This window comes from Chlorocebus sabaeus, chromosome 11, assembly GCF_047675955.1.
Source record: "Chlorocebus sabaeus isolate Y175 chromosome 11, mChlSab1.0.hap1, whole genome shotgun sequence".
Lineage (NCBI taxonomy): Eukaryota > Metazoa > Chordata > Mammalia > Primates > Cercopithecidae > Chlorocebus > Chlorocebus sabaeus.
In genome coordinates, this window is record NC_132914.1 from 106,936,791 (window position 1) to 106,957,361 (window position 20,571).

The 20,571-nt window shown below is 51.2% G+C and overlaps 1 protein-coding gene across 4 annotated transcripts in view; it reads right to left on the reverse strand.

The window, feature by feature from the left end:
- Positions 1-20,571, reverse strand: part of TRPV4 (transient receptor potential cation channel subfamily V member 4) — a 51,923-nt gene that overhangs the window by 18,975 nt on the left and 12,377 nt on the right. For all 4 annotated transcript variants that reach the window (XR_012094591.1, XM_073021080.1, XM_073021079.1 and 1 more), the window contains exons 2-4: positions 12,874-13,290; positions 6,533-6,705; positions 1,280-1,432 (exon numbers count right to left, since the gene is read on the reverse strand). Coding sequence is in view for 3 of the 4 variants with exons in the window: in XM_073021080.1 (XP_072877181.1) it covers positions 1,280-1,432; positions 6,533-6,705; positions 12,874-13,259 (712 nt within the window). In the remaining variant the exon portion in view is untranslated. The remainder of the gene's footprint in view (positions 1-1,279; positions 1,433-6,532; positions 6,706-12,873; positions 13,291-20,571) is intronic.

The following is a 20,571-nucleotide window of genomic DNA, read 5'->3' on the forward strand; positions in this document are numbered from 1 at the left end:
TAGCCTGGCATGGTGGTCCATGCCAGTGGAGAATCGCTTGAGCCCAGGAGGTCGAGGCTGCAGTGAGCCATGATCACACCACTGCACTCCAGCTTGGGTAACAGAGCAAGAACCTGTCTCAAAAAAAAAAAGAAGAAAAAAGAAAGAAAAATCCTAGAGGAAACAACAGTACCTTGGCCTCCCAGAATTTTGGACTCAAGATAAAACATTCATGGATTTTGAATCTTAATATCCAGGCATCTGAAGTTCAACTCTGATTTACAGAATCTCAGAATTTAGAACTGGGGAGCTTGGCCCCCTGCTGCCTTTGCCTCTCAGAGCTTGTGAGCTCAGGACTCGTTATCACAGAGCCTCAGAGCACCCACCACCGCAGCACCCTAGGGCAGATCCCCAGTTCGTGATCCCTAGACTCGCTGCATCTCAGAATCTTGGAATCTTTTTTTTTTAGACAGGGTCTCATTCTGTCACCCAGGCTGGAGCTCAGTGGCACAATCATAGCTCACTGCAGCCTCGATCCTGAGTTCAACTGATCCTCCCACCTCAGTCTCCCAAGTACCTGGGACTACAGGTGTGCACCAACATGCCTGGCTTTTTTTTTTTTTTTTTTTTTTCCGGGATGAGTCTTGCTCTTGTCTATCACCTAGGCTGGGGTGCAATGGCATGATCTTGGCTTACTGAAACCTCCACCTCCCAGGTTCAAGCGATTCTTCTGCCTCAGCCTCCCAAGTAGCAGGGATTGCAGGTACATGCCACCAAATGTGGCTAATTTTTGTATTTTTAGTCAGGACGGGATTTCACCATGTTGTCCAGGCTGGTCTTGAACTGCTGACATCAAGTGATCTGCCCCCCGCCCCCGTCGGCCTCCCAAAGTGTGCCGGGATTACAGGCATGAGCCACTGCACCTGGCCCTATTTCTTTTTTTTTTGTTTGTTTGCATTTTTAGTAGGGACAGGATTTCACCATGTTGGTCAGGCTGGTCTTGAACTCTTGACCACAAGCGATCTGTCCCCCTTGGCTTTCCAAAGTGCTGGGATTACAGGTAAGAGCCACCATGCCCGGTGGAATCTTCTATTCTGAAACTCAAAACAAAGTTGGAAGGGGTAGTTACTGTTCCTTCATCCATCCATCTATCCATCCATCCATCCATCCATCCATTCACTCGTCAGGTCCTGGGTACAGGCTGGCACTTAGGCCCAGATCAAAGCTCTCAGGGGTCAGACAAGCAAAGGACAGTATCTCCACCAGCCCTCGTGGCACCCCTGCGCAGCCCGGGGCCTACCTCGATAGTAGATGTCGCGGAAGGGCGAGTTGATGAACTCCCGCATGTTGCCGGTGCGCTCCGCGATGTCCAGAAGCACAGGGATGGTGTCATTGCGGCCGCTGCTCAGGTTCAGCAAGGCCTTGGGCAGGCAGGTCTTCCCTGTAGATGGCTCTAGCAGGAGAGACATACAAAATGAGGCGGTGCTCCAGCCTGTGACCTTGAACTTGTAGGCATCAGAGTACAGAGCACTGGGTAGGCAGTCAGACATCTTGGCTGCCAACATCTCCTCTCCGAGCCTGTTTCCTCATCTGTCCAGTGGGGACCCAGGGCCACTCTATCTGCCTCCAGTGGTGCTGAGAGGGTGCAATAAACTCATGGGCTTAGGTGCTTTGAAATGTAAGAGGCTTCAGCCTACAGATTGGTATTTATTTAATTAATCTTATTTGGGAAGATTTTTTATTTATTTTTATTTATTAATATATATATATTTTTTAAGAGACAGGGTCTCACTCTGTCATCCAGGCTGGAGTATAGTGGTGCAATCCTAGCTCATTGCAGCCTCCAATTCCTGGGCTCCAGTGATCCTCCCACCTCGGCCTCCCAAGTAGCAGCTAAGACTACAGGTGTGCACCTCCATGCTTAACTAAATTTTTAATTTTTATTTTCGTAGAGAAGGGATCTCACTATGTTACCCAGGCTGGTCCCAAACACCTGGCCTCAAGTGATCCTCCCACCTCTGCCTCCCAAAGTGCTGGGATTACAGGTGTGAGCCACCACACCTGGCCCTTGAAAAAGATTTTTATAAAGTGCTTCATAAACAAGTAAATGGTGAGAATGCTGGGTTAAGCAAAGCCAACCATATTTCCTTACTACAGGACTTCTCAGCGCCTTTCATACACGAACAGGGACTGTGAACCCCTAAAAGCAAGACGCACTAGGCAGCACTCACCCACCTGTCAGAGCATAGAGTCCTTTTCCCATGAAGTGTTTACACTGGGGCCCCTAGAAGGGAGTGGAGGGGTGCAGCGTTCCCCAAAGTGCGGGACTGTGTGCCACAGTGGACGCGAACTGACCTTAGGAGAGTCAGGAGAGAATCTTGGGGATTCTAAGGGTGCAACAATAATAACCCTGAAGGTTTCATCCACTATCGAAACTTTCTCATGAAGTCCTCTCTCTGTTTGGTACTAGCAGGTCCTTAACGCCTCTCACTAACCTTTGCTGATGTCTCTTTGCAAGTTTCTTCCTATTGCAGCTATTTTTATGGTTACCTGAGTTGATTTATATCTCAAAAGAGTAAGTTGAAAACTCCCCTGTGAATCAAGGACAGGGCAAAATCATGCCAGGGGCTCGGGAATGGCCAGAGAGTGGGAGATGCAGGTGTGGGTTCAGGCATCCGTTCTGAAGCCAGGCACCTTGGCTTTGAGGCCTGGCTTTGCTTCCAACAGCTGTATGACCATTTCTCTGCTTAGGGTCCTTTCTGGCTAAATTAAAGCTATGAAGGGAAATCAAAGAGGGAATCAGTATTTGTTGATTAGCCCAGTACCAGGCGGATAGGAGTCTTTGATAAATATTAGTGTTGCTGTTATCATTCCATGAGATGGGATTTAGGAACCGTCTCCCTAAATGCCAGGAATCAGTGGGGCAGACTCACAGAGACCTGAATTCTAGTCTTGGCCCTTCCAAGAGCAGGGTTGTCTGGGACAAGCCTCGTACCCAGTTGCTTTCCCACTGTCCACCTGGGGCCCAGCTCAGAGGCGACACCATCCCTCTCATGGAATAATGTGGCCCAGCCACTGTCCCTCCCACATGCCTAAGACACTTCCCTCATTTCCCTTATTTTCCCCAGCATCTCTGGCCTTCCTTCATCCACTTTCCACATAGCAGCTGGAATGGTCACTTCAGACTGCAACTGACCACGGTGAACTACAGGGCTTTTGCATCTGCTGTCCCTGAACCCCCACCCCAATCTGAAACATTCCTCCCTCCTCTTTTCACCTGGTTAACTGCACCTCACTCAGACTCTGCTCAAGTGTCACCTCCTCCAGGAAGCTCTCCTGGATTTTCCCTAACTAGGTCAAATCCTCCGGTACAGACTTTTGTTGACACCTGTTACAGTTTGTAACTGTGTGCTTATTTCTGTGGTTGCTTGGTCAATGCTCATCCTGTCCGGGAGCCTGTGGGCACCTTGAGGGCACGGTGATGCCTGCTTTGCTCACTATTGTTCGGCCTCTGCCAAGCAGAGTGCTTGGCATGTGGTGGGTGCCCCACAGCCATTTGCTGAGTTAACATGCATCGAATGAAGGGGAGGGCCGGGCACCCCGGGCAATTCCAAACCATAGGTGACCCAAAGTGGAACGAGAGACCCTGGATTCGGGCTTTCAGACACGGGTTATAGACCCAGGGACCGGGCGCCTGGGTGCTGGGAGGTGTCAGGAGCAGGATCTTCCCAGAGAGGAGGTGGAACATGCAGTTCCAGGAACCAGCCACCAGGTGGCGAAGTGGCTCTGCCCAGGGTGGGCTGCTGTAGCCAGGGGCTCTAAATTGACAATTGCCAAATTGGAGGTTGTGAAACTTTGTGGAGGGGAGGTGGGGGCAGGGGAGGGTGTCCCAGACTTCCCTGATAATCAGATGAGCTCATGACCCTTTAGCCATGCAGGGATGGATCCAGGTTTTATGGGACCTGGACTAAGTCCAGGACCTTAGAAAGGGCCTTAGCCAGGGGCCCTGGCACTTAATTAGTATCACGGACCTTACAGTAAGTCTCCCTCTATGCACATACACCACCCTCTGCAATTTCAGAGACCCACCTCCCACACTCATGCACAGACACACATGCATCTGGGGGTTCCTGGACTGTGCTAAAAGCCCCCAACTCAGTCCTGAATTCAGGAGAAGCCAGAGGCCTTGACAAGCCAGCCTAGTGCTGAAGGCACAGGTGCCAGCGTCCATCTCCCAGGATTCGCTCTACACCGAGATTCCCCACCTTTGCCTCACGTACTTGGTGGACCAGGAGAGGCCATTTGGCCAGGGCTTAAACATGGGTTATCTCCAAATAAGATTATTCATGCCATCACTGAGCTACTCCAGGAGCAGAGAGAAGCCCCACCCTCCCACAACTCTAAACTTGTGCCTCCAAATGAGGCCACATTGTCTGGCTGGGAACCACGAATGAATATTTTTCATAAATCCAGCAATTGTCTTTTTTTTTTTTTTTTGAGACAGAGTCTCGCTCTGTTGCCCAGGCTGGAGTGCAGTGGTGCAATCTTGGCTCACTGCAACCTCCACCTCCCAGGTTCAAGTGATTCTCCTGGCTCAGCCTCCTAAGTAGCTGAAATTACAGGTGTGTGCCGCTAAGCCTGGTTCTTTTTTGTATTATTATTATTTTTTATTTTTAGTAGAGACAGGGTTTCACCACGTTGGCAAGGCTGGTCTCAAACTCCTGACCTTAGGTGATTCACCTGCCTCGGTCTCCCAAAGTGCTGGAATTATAGGCATGAGCCACTATACCCAGCCCCAGCAATTGTTTCCTGGTAGACACAATGATACTGCATCGTATTGTTTCAATGTAAGAGTGAGGGTGAGGCCAGCCTCAATGGCTCACGCCTGTAATCTCAGCACTTTGGAAGGTTGAGGCAGGAGGATCACTTGAAGCCAGGAGTTTGATACCAGCCTGGGAAACATAGTGAGAGCCTGTCTCTTAAAAAAAAGAAAAAAAATTTTAGCCAGGCATGGTAGCTTGCACCTGTAGTCCCAACTACTCTGGAAGCTGAAGCAGGAGGATTGCTTGAGGCCAGAAGTTCAAGGCTGCAGGGAGCTGTGATCACACCACAGCATTCCAGCCTGGGTGACAGAATGAGACCCTATCTCAAAAAAAAGAAACAAGTTTATAAAGATATATGTGGATGATGTAGCACAGACTTGTTCACCCTGTTTGGGAACTTAATTTACTTAAAGTAACTGAAGTCTTAAAAAATGGCCTCTTCTGGTTGGGCGCAGTGGCTCATGCCTGTAATCCCAGCACTTTGGGAGGCTGAGGCAGGCGGATCACCTGAGGTCAGGAGTTCGAGACCAGCCTGACCAACATGGAGAGACCTCGTCTCTACTAAAAATAAAGAATTAGCCAGGCGTGGTGGCACATGCCTGTTATCCCAGCTACCTGAGAGGCTGAGGCAAGAGAATCACTTGAACCCAGGAGGTGGAGGTTGCGGTGAGCAGAGATCATGCCTTGGCACTCCAGCCTGGGCAACAAGAACAAAACTGTCTCAAAAAAAAAAAAAGACCTCTTCTGACATCCCTGAAGCTTCCTCAGACTTAGGCTGTAGACCAGCCATGGACAGCCTTCCAAGATGGGCCCTTCTTCAGAGCAGGTGTCCCAATTCTTTTCTTTTTTTCTGTTTGTCACCCAGGCTGCAGTGCTACAGCCTCAGCCTCCTAGGCTCATGCAACCCTTCTGCCTTGGCCTCCCAAAGCGCTGGGATTACAGGTGTGAGCCATCATGCCCAGCCTAAGTGTCACATTTCTTGACATGGTATCTTGACTTGTGAGATCATGGCCAGTTTAATAATGGCTTACCCAGAACCCAGCACATCGCAGATGGCTGATTTGGGTGCAGGTGTTCACAGGTAAGCCTGGGGCTGTGGAGGGTGCCGGTGTCCTGATGTGGGTGTTTTGAATCTGGGCAAGGCTGAAGGGTGAGTTCTCTGGGCTGGGGCTTCAGCCTAGGAAGGGGAGCCCTAAAGTTGGGCTGGGGTAGAGCAGACCCCAAGAAGTAGAATCAGGACTACCAGCCCGGGCACCCTGCCCATCCCTCCAGACCTTTCCTCAGGGGAGCAGGAGCTCCAGGACTCCCGCTGCCTGTACTGGGTTCTTTGTGGGATGAGATCCAGGAGTATGCTGTGATTATTCCCCAGTTTACAGATGAGGAAATAGAGGCTCAGAGAAGTCACACATCACTTAAGTGGTAAAGGTGGGATCTGAACCCAGGTAGGTGGACTCTGCTTACCCACTACATTAACCTTTTCATAAATAAGGGCTGAATGAATGAATGAATGAACGAGTGGAGGTAGCTGAGGCCCAGAGAGGTGAAGGACACACAGGACCAGACTCCCTGTCCAGTCTGGCACTTTCCAGACTCCCTGTCCATTGGCACTTTCCAGGCCAATGCAGTCCACTGACCCAAAGGAAGAAGCTGAGGGAAAAGGGGGCCCCCAATGCTAGGCTTCCCCCACACCCCTGGCTGTCCCACTGGCTATGCCCATCTGGGTGGCTCACCTCGAAATTCCTCATCAGTCAGGCGTTTCTTGTGGGTCAGCAAGAAGGGGAGCAGCCCATCCAGGTCGGCAGTGGAGCCCCGGGACACAATGTCAAAGAGGATGGGCCTGTTGAAGACTTTGAGGATGGGGGGCGGCTGGGGGGCAGGGGCTTTGGGGCTCTGCGGCTGCTTCCTGGAGGAGGTAGGGAGGCAAGTTGATGGGAGGGCTCGTCCCCTGCCTGCCCCACTGTCCCTGGCCTTAGGGACCCAGAGACTGTGGCGGGGGGCAGGCAGTTGAAGCCCTACAAGGAACAGAGTGAGGTAGGTGGGGCAGCTGTAAAAACTAAGGAATGTTTTATCCAACAAATGACAGCTAGTACTACTGTGTGTTGGGTGGAGACAAACAGAAAGAAAGAAACGCACAGACTGCCCATACATCTATCCACCCATCCATCCACACATCCACTCACCCACCCGTCCATCTATCCATCCAACCATCCATCCATCCATCCATCCATCACTCATCCATCCATCTACCCATCCACCCTCTCATCCATCTATCCATCCATCCATCCATCCCTCATCCATCCATCTACCCATCCACCCACCTATCCATCCATCCATCCCTCATCCATCCATCTACCCATCCACCCTCTCATCCATCTATCCACCCATCCATCCATCCATCCCTCATCCATCCATCTACCCATCCACCCACCTATCCATCCATCCATCCATCCTTCCATCCATCCATCACTCATCCATCCATCTACCCATCCACCCTCTCATCCATCTATCCACCCATCCATCCATCACTCATCCATCCATCTACCCATCCACCCACCTATCCATCGATCCCTCATCCATCCATCTACCCACCCACCCACTCCTCCATCTATCCACTCACCCATCCATCCATCCATCCCTCATCCATCTGTCTACCCACCCACCCACTCCTCCATCTATCCACTCACCCATCCATCCATCCATCACTCATCCATCCATCCATCTACCCATCCACCCACTCTTCCATCTATCCACCCATCCATCCATCACTTATCTATCCATCCATCCACCCTCATCCATCCATCCATCCACCCACCCACCATTCACCCATCTACCTACCTATCCATCCATCCATTCATCACTCATCCATCCATCCACCCATCCACCCACTCATCCAACCATCCATCACTCATCCATCCATCTACCCATCCACCCACCCACCCATCCATCCATTTAGCTACCCATCCACCCACCTGCCCATCGATCCATCCATCACTCATCCATACATCCACCCACTCAGCATCCACCCATCCACCTACCCACCCATCATCCATCCATCACTCATTCATCCATCCATACATCACTCATCCATCCACCCACTCATCCATCCCTCATCCATCCATCCCTCACTCATCCATCCATCCACCCACTCATCCATCCAACTACCCATCGACCCACCCATCCATCCATCACTCATCCATCCATCCATACATCCACCCACCCACCCATCCACCCATCCATCACTCATTCATTCATCCACCCACTCATCAATCCACCCACCCACCCCACCCATCCATCCATCCATCCAACTGCCCATCCACCCACCCACCCACTCATGTATTAGTCATTTGTTGAGTACTTACTAAGGCAGACAGACTGAAAGAGACAAAAAGAAAGAGAAAATAAAGAAACAGCAGACTAAAAGATGAGGCATTTAATCCATTCATTCCATAACTAACCCATTAATGTATTCATTCAGCAAACATTTGAGACAAATGAGGCCATGCTCATATGTAATTGCTCATGGCCCACCACAAGGTAAGCACTCAATAAATGTTAGTTGATATTACCATTATTAATGAGTGCCTACTGTGTGTCTGGAGCTTGTATGTGCATAGGAGAGATGTGGAGCTACAGAGGCAGATGAAGGAAGGGCGTGGCACAGAGAGGGTTGGGAAGAGAAGAGATGGAGAAAGAAAGGAAGGAAACAGACACTAAGAGAAGGAGGGCTTGGAGACACTCATTCAGTCATTCAACAAGCATTTTTTTGGCACCTTTTATATGCTAGGTTCTGGGAGAGAAGAGCTAGCCCAGGGCCACTATGAGGCAGGAATGCTCTCTCTGTCACGTTCTTACCTGGCCCCGTGCGTGGCACATCTTGGGATGCAGTAAGACTCTGTTCAATGAATAAGAGGCTAAAGAGGAGGAAGATGGAGCCACGGGGTCTGGGAAGGAGAAGAAGGGAGAGTAGGGGAACAGAGAAAACCCTAACAAGAGGCAGCAGGGCCAGAGGGGAAGGGGGAATGCAGTTGGGAAAATTGAGGCCAGGACAGGTTGTGGAAGCAGGTGGGACAGGGTTGCAAGGGTGGACAAAGCCGGCATCTGGCTGTACCCAGCCTGTCTTGCCATGAGAAGGGGACAGCCATTCTCTTCCTTTCCTCTTCGCCGGGGGTTGAGATTTTCCATCTCAGGGCAGGTGCTGGGAAAGGGGGTCATTGGCATCCACAGTGGGGTAAGAGGTGTGCTCTCCTGTTGACAGGAGCACAGGCACAGACACAGCCTCTAATGAGGGCACTTAGGCAGCCACCACTATACCTCTTCCTGAAGTTTGACCTTTGAGCCAAAATAAAAAGGAATACTGCCCCTGCCAGATCTCACTGAGGCAGCCCTCAGGACTCAGCAGCGCCCCACTTCCTCCACCAGCCTGGACTTCCTGGGGTGGGGGTGGGGGTGGGGAGGAGGGCTTGCAGGAGGGGTCCGAGGGAGGCGAAGGGGAGACACAGAGCCCACTAGCTTTCAACAGGACCTGGGAGGGCTTGGGGACAGAAGGATGGGAACCCTGGGCACTCTGCTGCTCTGGTCCTCAGTTTCCACCTCTGAGCAGAGGTGGTACAGATTTTTCAGCACACAGACAACTGTGAAGCCCTGTTCCTTGGACATATCTGCAGAGCCTCTCCAGCCTTAGGCCCTTGCACTCACATTTCTCTCCACCTAGGACACCCTTCCCTCCCTCTCTGTGGCTGCCCCTTCGCAGCCCTTAGCTTTAGGCTTGAATGTTGACTCCTCCAAGAAACCCTCCTGGATTACCTTTCTTGTATCCACCCACTCTCTAACTTCAGCACCTCCCCCAACTCACATGGCATATCCATGTGCTCAGCTACTTGCTTCTTGCCTGTCTCACCCTCTAAACTGAAAGTGTTGCCTGAGTAGAGGTGGATTTGGTCTGGCTCAGCCAGTAGCCTCAGGACCAACCCCACTGACTGGCAGATAGTGGGCACTCAAGAAACATCCACTGACTGGGTGCGGTGGCTCACGCCTGTAATCCCAGCACTTTGGGAAGCCGAGGTGAACAGATCACTTGAGGTCAGTAGTTCGAGACTAGCCTGGCCAACATGGTAAAACCCTGTCTCTACTAAAAATACAAAAATTAGCCGGGCATGGTGGTGCACACCTGTAGTTCCAGCTACCCGGGAGGCTGAGGCAGGAGAATCACTTGAACCTGGGAGGAGGAGGTTGCAATGAGCCAAGATCACGCCACTGCACTCTAGCCTGAGTGACAGAGCAAGACCCTGTCTCAAAAAAAAAAAAAAAAGAAAAAGAAAAGAAAAGAAAAAGAAGCATCCACTGAATGAATCAATGACTCTGTGAAAAAATAAAGCGGGCAGCTCTTGACCAAGCAAGGGGTGCGAAGGTGAATGGGCTCCATCCAAGAGACAAATGAATCCATGGCCAGCAAGGGGAACAGAGGAGGACCAGGCAAGTCCAGGTCATCTCCAGACCTCAGGACCATCCTCCAGGACACACACACAGGCAACCAAGAGGGGATTTCACGGAGCAGCTGAGGAAAGGGTCAATTCAGGGAACATTAGGGACAGCAGGGCCGGGACCGAGAAAGGATATGGTTCAGCAGGGCCTGCTGAGGCTCAGGAGGAGCTGGCTAGGAGACTGTAAGCCCTGCTCCCTTCCCCAAACTGCCAAAAGCTCGTGGAAGTCCCTGGGCTTCCTAAAGGACCAGGAGGGAGGGCTCAACCTCACAAAGCAGGGAGTCTGCAGGTGACAGACAACAGGGTCATGCTGGAAGCAGAACCCGGGATGACTGAGTTTGCAGAGTGCCACACAAACCACATGAGATGCCAGGCAAATGCCTCTGAGTCTAGAGTCTGGGCTGCAAGACTCAGCTCAGCAGAACCCACTGGGGGAGGATGGGGACCAGACAAGGTGGTCAAGGTGGGCTGGAGGCTCCCTGTCCCCAGCTAGGCCTGGCATGGAATACATAACAGGAGCCACATGCTGTCACCCCATCCAGGGCTTCTCTCCAGTGTCTTTTCTTTCAGCAAGGCTGTCATTATGGGAAAGAAAGGGTGAATGCCTTGGGGTTTCCAGCTCTTTCTAAGCCTCAGGAAAGCCACTGGATGGCCAGGAATGGAGGTGATGCTTGAAGAAGACCCAGGAGGGGCAGCTGGATGTGTGCCACGAAAAGAAGGTAGGGAGATGGATGGATGAATAGATGCAAAAATGAAAGAAAAGATGAGCAAATGAGTAAATGAATCAGTGACTAAGCAAACAAAGGAACGAATGGACAAATGGATGGACAAAGAGCTGGGTGAATAAACTGGTGGTTAGAAGAGAGAAGGAGGGGAAGGAAAGACAGAAGGCAGGCAGGTGAGCAATCAAGCAAGAGAAATGGAATGAATGAATGAATGAATGAATAGTATGATAGCTGAATGGCTAGATGAATAGAAACAGTGGGTAGGTGAGAGGATGGAATGACATTCAGACGAGAAAATGGCAGATGAATGGAAGGTTGGTTATATGGGTGTATGGCTGGACAGATGGCTGACAGATGGGTAGATGGGTAGATAGATATTTTAATGAGTGGACAATGGATGGATAGATTGGACAGGTGGACAAAAAAGTGGAAAGATGGGCATCTGGGTGAATGAATGAGTAGATGGTAGATGGATAAATGGATGGACGGATGAACAGATGTATAAATAAGATAAACAAACGGAAGGCTGGATGTGTAGGTGAAGAGATGGACAGACAAGTAGATGAATGGGGGACAGATGAGTAGGTAGATATGTAGGTGAATAAAAAAGCAGATGAGGCTGGGTGCGGTGGCTCACGCCTATAACCCCAGCACTTTGGGAGGCCAAGGCAGGTGGATCACGAGGTCAGGAGTTCAAGACCAGGCTGGCCAAAATGGTGAAAACCTGTCTCTACTAAAAATACAAAAAAAAATTAGCTGGGTGTGGTGGCAGGTGCCTGTAATCCCAGCTACTCAGGAGGCTGAGACAGGAGAATTGCTTGAACCCAGGAGGTGGAGGTTTTAGTGAGCCAAGATCACGCCACTGCACTCCAGTCTGGGCAACAGAGCAAGACTCCATCTCAAAAAGAAAAAAAAAAGCAGATGAATGAATGGAAAGTTAGATGAGTAAATAGTTGTATAAATGAGTGGGTGGAGGGGTGAATGGGTAAACTAGTGAATGAATGGATGAATGGATGAACAGACAAATGTCCAATGGAAGGGTGGACAGAGGGGTAAATAGGTAGAGGAATGGATGATGGATTAATAGATAAATGGATGATGAATAGATGGATGGATGATGGATAGATGGGTAGATGGATGGATGATGGGTGGATAGATAGATGATGCATGGATGGATGAATGGGTGGATGGATTAATGGGTAGATGGACATATGGAATAATGATGAATAGATGCATGGATGATGGATAGATGGGTAGATGGATGGATGATGGGTGGATAGATAGATGATGCATGGATGGATGAATGGATGGATGGATTAATGGATAGATGGACATAAGGAATAATGATGAATAGATGAATAGATGGACAGATGGAAGGATGATGGATGAATGGATGAATGGATGATGGGTAGATGGATAGATGGATGGATAGTAGATAGATGGACAGATGGAATAATGATGGATAGATGAATAGATGGAAGGATGATGGATAAATGAATAGATGGATGGATGGATGATGAATGATGGGTGGATGGATAGATGGATAGATGATAGATGGCTGGATGATGGATGGATGGACGGATGGACGGATGGACGGATGGATGGATGGATGGATGGATGGATGGATGATATATGGATGGAGAGATTAATGGATTGATGGATAGATGTATGGATGGTTGGATGGATGGATGGATGGATGGATAGATGGATGTTTGGATCGATGGATGGATAGATGGATGGACAGATGGATAGATGGATGGATGGATGAATTGACAAATATGTGGATAATAGATAGAGGGGTGGATGATGAATGGGTGAATGTATACAGAGGAGGAGACCACAGGCCAGGAATCTAACAATACTCACTCTATGATCTTCTTCCTCCACCTCTTGTTGTCACTGGGGTGGTGACGATAGGTGCCATAGTCAAAGAGTGAGTCCATGGGTGCTTTCTTGGGTCCAGGCACCACCGAGGACTCATATAGGGTGGACTCCAGCAGATCGATGGGGTTGGGCACCCCCTTGCGGAAGGCACCCTGGAACTTCATGCGCAGATTTGGTCGCCCATCGCCTAGGCCAGCAGGGCGACTGGCATCAGCCGGTGAGGGCGAAGGGGAGCCATCCTCCCCCTCGAACAGATTGGCCAGGGAGGAGAGAGGAAAAGCCTCCCCGCCTGCGGTTCCACTCTCATCCCCGGGGAGCTCAGCCACCTCCCCGGGACCCGCGCGGGGGCCTTCGCTGGAATCCGCCATGCCTGCCCCAGGCCTGTCTGCACTGCTCAGCCTGCAAGGGGATGAAAGGGGAGTCAGGCAAAACCTGGCCAGTGGCAGGGGCTCCAGGAAGCCCCCTCCCACATAGACAAGCAGCAGTGCTGCCAGCTGCTTCAAAGCCACCGTTGTAATGACAGGGGCGCAGGGAGGCCACTCCCAGATGTGGTTGGCCGCCAGCCTCAGGCGGGAACTGCAACAGGAGCCTCTTTCAGGAACCTGGAAACACAAATTGGCCCCAGGTCCAACCATCCTGGGCATTAGCTGAAAGAGGGTGGACTTCGGGGTCACGCTGGGACCCCATACTTGGATCCCAGACCCTACTGCTGACCAAGAAAGCCAGCTTTGGAGCCCCAGAGAGCCAAGTTCAAATCCAGGCTCCACACTTAGTCATTCCATGACATTGAGCAAGGCATAGCCTCAGTTTCCTGATCTGTAAGATGGGACTATCCAAGCCCCATGGGTAGAACATGCAGTCCAGTGGCCAGTGCAGTGCAGTGCCTGGCACGTGGTAAGCACCTGCTAAAGCAGAACTATTAACCGTGGGCTTCAGGCACAGGAAGGGCTCAGAAAATCCATGTGGACTTGCTGTGTGGGCTGGCAGTCCTGTTTCCTCATCAAACACCATCATGATGATCCCCATTTTACAGAACGGGAAACTGAGGCTCCAAGACTTGAGTTGACTTCCCCAGTGCACCAACTCTGCTCCACAGCACAAAGTACAGATTCCTCCCCGCACCTCTGCCTGGTTAACTCCTCCCCACTGGAACTCCCCAGTTCCAGCTCAACTGGGCTCCTCTGGAAAGCCCTCCCCGGACTGCACACACTCGCTCCCAGGATCTGTGCTCGTCTCCTCGGAAGCTTTATCCCAGCTGTTCACAGGATGGTTCATTCCCAGGCTGTGGGCGCAAGGAGGCAGGAAACGTATCTGTTCATCCTTGAGTCCTCACACAAATGAGCAACTTTATGACAAAGATGTCATTTGTTCCCATTTCTCAGATGAGGAAGCAGGTTTCAAAGGCAGCAAACAGCCTGCAGGGAGAAGGGCTGGACTTGAACCACGTCTCTCTGGCTCCTGGGTCCAGTGCTTAGCCAGGAGCCAGGGCAAGGGAGGAGCAAGGCCCCACTGGTTGGCTGTCAGCCCCCTGTTCTCTGTAGCATGGTGCCAGCCAGGCGGGGCTGGGCACCGAGGGTGAGTTTCCTGGAACTCTTAGCACCCCACCCAGGAGGCAGGAGCATGTCTGAAAAGCCCTCTCTTATACATCTCAGCGTTCCCACCCAATACACACGGAGAAAAACAAATAAACTAGTTCCCACCTTGTTTGTTCTGTGGCTTCCAGGAGGGAAGGCTTGGACCAGAGAGGCGGGGACACAGCAAGAGGACTCCCTTAGTGGGTGAGGCAGGACACAGAGGGTCAGAGCTCCCTCCGGGGGCGGGCTCCCCTCTGGACACCAACAGGGAGACACAGCCTGGCCTTTGGAGTCATTCAGGCCTGGGTTCTAATCCCTTTACATGTAGTGTGATCTTAGGTAAGTTACTTGAGCTCCCCAAGCCTGTTCCCTCCTCTGCAAAATGGATACAATTGAAGTCACTTTTTCATAGGGTTGGAGGCAGTGGGAAGTGAGGTCAGGTATATCCAGTGCCACTTCTGGGATTACAGTGGGGTTTTGGCTGGGTTCAGCAGCTCACGCCTGTAATCCCAGCACTTTGGGAGGCCAAGGCAGGTGGATTACTTGAAGTCAGGAGTTTGAGACCAGCCTGGCCAACATGGCGAAACCCCATCTCTACAAAAAATACAAAAATTAGCCGGGCATGGTGGCATGTGCCTGTAATCCCAGCTACTCAGGAGGCTGAGGCAGGAGAATTGCTTGAACCCAGGAGGTGGAGGTTGCAGTGAGCCAAGATGGCACCATTGTACTCCAGCCTGGGTGACAGAGCAAGACTCCATCTAAAAATAAATAAATAGAGTGGGGTTTTCAGTTACTATAACCAAAGGAAGAAAGAGAAGTTAGGAGGCCAGGTTCTGAAATCAGACCGACCCAGTTCCTGTCTTGGCCCTGGTCATTAGCTGTTTGGCCATGGGCAAATCACTTCCTCTCTCTGCCACCTGAGCATTTACAGTGTCTCCTTCAAGCTTCCCAACCACCCCAGGAGGTAGGGATGATTACTGCCTGCCCATTATCATCTCTCTGAGCCTCAGTTTCTCTACCTGTAAAATGGGGATTGCTATAATAGCACCTCCCTTGTAGGGCTTCTGGGAGATAAGGCAGGTCAAGTGTTTCTTGGGCACCTCAGAAATACCTGATAAATGTTAGATCTTGTCATATTTAATCATCATCATCACCACTATGATACGGTCCTGATTTACCTGTCCTCCCTTACTCCCCTTCCCCAAAACACACATGCACACACGTGCCAGAAGTACAACCTGGCATTTTATAGCCCATGCTAAAATCCACCAAGCCCGTCTCATTTAATCTCCCGAAGAACCTGGACAAAGCTAGGCTATCGCTCCCACTTGACAGCTAAGGAAATGGAGGCTCTGAGAGGCCAGCTAGGGAGCAAATGGCTTTGAAGAAAACCTCCAGACTCCTAGCCCTGGGCTCCTTCCACATCACAGCACTCAGGGGTGTGTACGCACCAGCTCACGTGTACACATACACACAGGCATGCGTACACGTACACACACCACACACACACACCACACACACACACAACCACACACACACACATACACATAGACATACACACACACCACACACACACACACACCACACACACACATACCACACACACACCACACACACACACCACACACACACACACCACACACCACACACACACACCACACACACCACACACACACACACCACACACCACACACACACACCACACACACCACACACACACACCACACACCACACACATACACCACACACACCACACACACACATACACACACCACACACATACACACACACACCACACACACACACCACATACACACACACACCACACACCCCACACACACACACCACACACACACACCACACACACACCACACACATACACACACACCACACACACACCACACACACACACCACACACCACACACCACACACACACCACACACACACACAGACACCACACACACACACACCACACACACACACAGACACCACACACCACACACACACATACACACACACACCACACACCACACACACACACAGACACCACACACCACACACACACCCCCACACACACCACACACACATACACACACCACACACACCACACATACACACATACACACACACCACACACACCCACACACACACACACACACACACACAGACACCACACACACACACACCACACACACACACAGACACCACACACACACCACACACACATACACACACACACCACACACCACACACACACACACCACACACACACACAGACACCACACACCACACACACACCCCCACACACACCACACACACATACACACACCACACACACCACACATACACACATACACACACACCACACACACCCACACACACACAGACATACACACACACCACACACACCACACACACCACACATACACACACACCCACACACACACACACACCACACACACACACCCCACACACCACACACACATACACACACACCACACACACACCACACACACCACACACACACCACACACACACAGACATACACACACCACACACACACACACAGACATACACACACACCACACACACACAGACATACACACACACCACACACACACCACACACACCACACATACACACACACCACACACACCCACACACATACATACACACACCACACACCCACACACACACATACACACACACACCACACACCCCACACACCACACACCACACACCACACACCACACACACACATCACACACACACCCCACACACACACACCACACACACACATACACACACACACACCCAGCTCTGCTGCTCTGTGGCAATTCCCTCCCCAAACACTGCCCTATTCTCTGTGGTCAGAAAAAGAGTTTACTCCCTGTTCTAATTTGCCCTGAAGGCTGTTATTACACATTCCAAACTCATGCCAGCTTTAGGAGGGAGGGAAGAGGGGGATGCAGGCAGGGAGAGAGGCTGAGAGCCTGGGTATGAGTCCACGTGTGTCTCCGCTGCGTGTGACTGTCATGTACATTTCTTCCCACCTTCCTCCATGTGCATGTGCATGTGTGTGCCCACTATGAGCAGGCACGGTAGGCCCTTCGTTTCCGCACGGGCTCACAATGCCTCCTACCAGGAGCCCCTCCACAGTGGGGAAGCTCCCAGCTGCACCAGGTGTGCATCAAGGAGGCACCCAAGAATGTGCCTGCATGACTGTGAACATCCCCACACACTGACATGGTCACAACAGTGTTCATTCAGAGCAGTGGGTGTTTGTTTGTTTGTTTGTTTGTTGAGACAGGGTCTCACTCTGTCACCCAGACTGGAGTGCAGTGGCACAATCTCAGCTCAGTGCAACCTCCGCCTCCCAGGCTCAAGTGATTCTCCTGCCTCAGCCTCCCAAGTAGCTGGGATTACAGAAACATGCCACTACCACTCGGCTAATTTTTGTATTTTTAGTAGAGATGGGGTTTCACATGTTGGCCAGGCTGGTCTTGAACTCCTGACCTCAAATGATCCACCCGCCTTGGCCTCCCAAAGTGCTGGAATTACAGGCATGAGCCACTGCGCCTGGCCAAAGTAGCCGTTTTTTAACATGTTGGTTTTAAATCCTATATATTCAAAAGAAGGTTTATATTCAAACCCTTCTTTAGAACATATATACCAAACGGTGGTCCACACAGAGATGGCAGTTGTGTAGGATGGACAGAAAGAATCTGCATCTTCCTCTGGAAAGGGCCCAAGGGGCAGGAGTAGAAGCCAGCTACCTATTTATTTATTCCACACTTTTACTGAGCACCTACTATGTGCCAGGCACTGGTGCTAGGTACTAGAGACACAGATATGAACAAAACAGATAGCAATCCCTTTGGGGCAGACCTTCTGGTGGGGAAACAATAAACTAGACAAACCAAGCAGCAGAGTCATGTCGGGTGGTGTTAAGAACTGCATAGACCAGAAGAGCTCAGGAGTGGGCAAGTTAAGCGGTACAGGAGTCCTGAGTAGGGTGATGAGATACAGGGCTGAGCCAGGGTCCCCAAGCCTTCCTTTCTGCCCTAGACAGACCCCAGGCTTTCTGGGAATCTGGCTTTCTGTTCTCATGGCCCCCTGAGCTGGTGAGGCACAGAGTGAGACAGCATTTTGACGTCAGGCAGACCAGAGGGTCAGATCCCAGACTCACGGCTCATTCGCTGAGTGAGCTTGAGCAAGTTACCCAGCCTCTCTGATCTTCACTTTCCTCAGCTGCCCTATTAAGGGATCATAATAGGGTCGTTGTAGGAGGTATATACGTTGAGTCAAGTGCCTGGCAGAAAGAAAGCCTCAATACACAGCAGATTGCACAACAGGTGCCTTCTGAGAATCCCGAATTCAACGGCGGTGGAGGTCTCTGGCTCCATCCCCATGCCCCGACTTGCGGAGGGTGGAAAAAGGGGCCCATCCTCGGGGTTACCCGCAGCTTTGCCTGATCTCATGGAAACCCTGGCACACATTTGTCAAATCCCATCCTCCTGATTACGTGACCAAGGAAAGCTGCTTAAATCTGGGGGCAAGTTTGGGCATGCAGGCCTGCTCTGCCCCAGCGGGGAGGATTCCAGGAAGCCGGTTTCTCCTGGTTCCCTCCCTTCTGGAATCAATTCATTCCACCAGGCATCAATGGAGTGGCACCTGTTTGCAGGGCCCAGAGGAGACATAAAAGTGTGGAACCTCAGAGAACTCACAGTCCAGGAGGGAAGGCAGATGGCTTTTCCTGCCTCCAGGCCTTTGCCTAGGCTGTTCCCTCTGCCTGGAATGCCCTTCCCTTTGCTGGCTGGTTCCCACTTACTCCTCAGGCCTCATCTTAAAGGGTACTTCTTCTGAAAAGCCCTCCTGTTTCCCTTGTTGTTCACTCTTAGAGTAACATGTGCCTTCCTTTACAGCACTTCCCACGATTAAACTTTTCTATATACGTATTTTTTTTTCAAGAGAGTCTCGCTCTGTTGCCCAGGTTGGAGTGTAGTGGCATGATCTCGGCTCACTGCAACCTCCGCCTCCTGGGTTCAAGCAATTCTCGTGCCTCAGCCTCCCCAAGTAGCTGGGATTACAGGTATGCACCACCAAACCCGGCTAATTTTTTGTATTTTTAGTAGAGACAGGGTTTTGCCATGTTGGCCAGTCTGGTCTTGAACTCCTGACCTCAGGTGATCCGCCCGCCTCAGCCTCCCAAAGTGTTGGGATTATAGATGTGAGCCACTGCGCCTGGCCAATGTATTATTTTTGATTCATCTTCTTTCTTCGTCTCCAGAGTTTTAGTTCCATATGGTAGGGACTATTTCATGTCCCCTGTGTCCCCAGCATTCAGCATGGTGCTGAAGCAAAATGAGGTGTCAATGAATATTTGGTTTATTTTAGGCTGTAAGACCAGGGACCTGAAGTTCCAGGTGGGGTTGCAGAGCAAGGGCAGCCGGAATCCTGATGGGGAGGTGGGGAGGCTGCGAGGAGGAGGAGGAGGAGGAGGATAAAGGGCAGAGGAGGTGTCAAGGACAAAGGTGTGGAGGGTAAAGTACAGGGTGCACAGAGGAATGGTGTGGCCTGGGGCACAGGGAGAAGGAAAGCAGGAAGAAGAGATGGGTGAGTGGGTGGGCAGCGGGGAGGTGGGTGGGGGAGGAATCCATGTGTAGGAAGGAGCCCACGGAGAAGGTGCTCAGGCTCCCAGACAGACCTAGTGTGCTTCTACCTCCCTCCGTCCTGGGGCTCCTTGGCCAATTTGGGGGGCACTCACTTTCTGTGGTACTCTCAAATAAACACACTGCGAGTGCCTGCCATTCCAGCTCAGTCTTGCAGGGCACATGTGGGTAGGAAGGTACTAGGAAGACAAGGACTCTGAGCTTTGCTGTGACTAGAAAGTCCCAGACCTGTCCACCCACTCCCCACCTTCCAGGTAAGAAAACTGAGGCTCGGCCAGGCGCGGTGGCTCACATCTGCAATCCCAGCACTTTGGGAGGCCGAGGTGGGCGGATCACAAGGGCCAGCAGATCGAGACCACCGTGAAACCCCATCTCTACTAAAAATACAAAAAATTAGCCGGGCATGGTGGTGGGTGCCTGTAGTCCCAGCTAC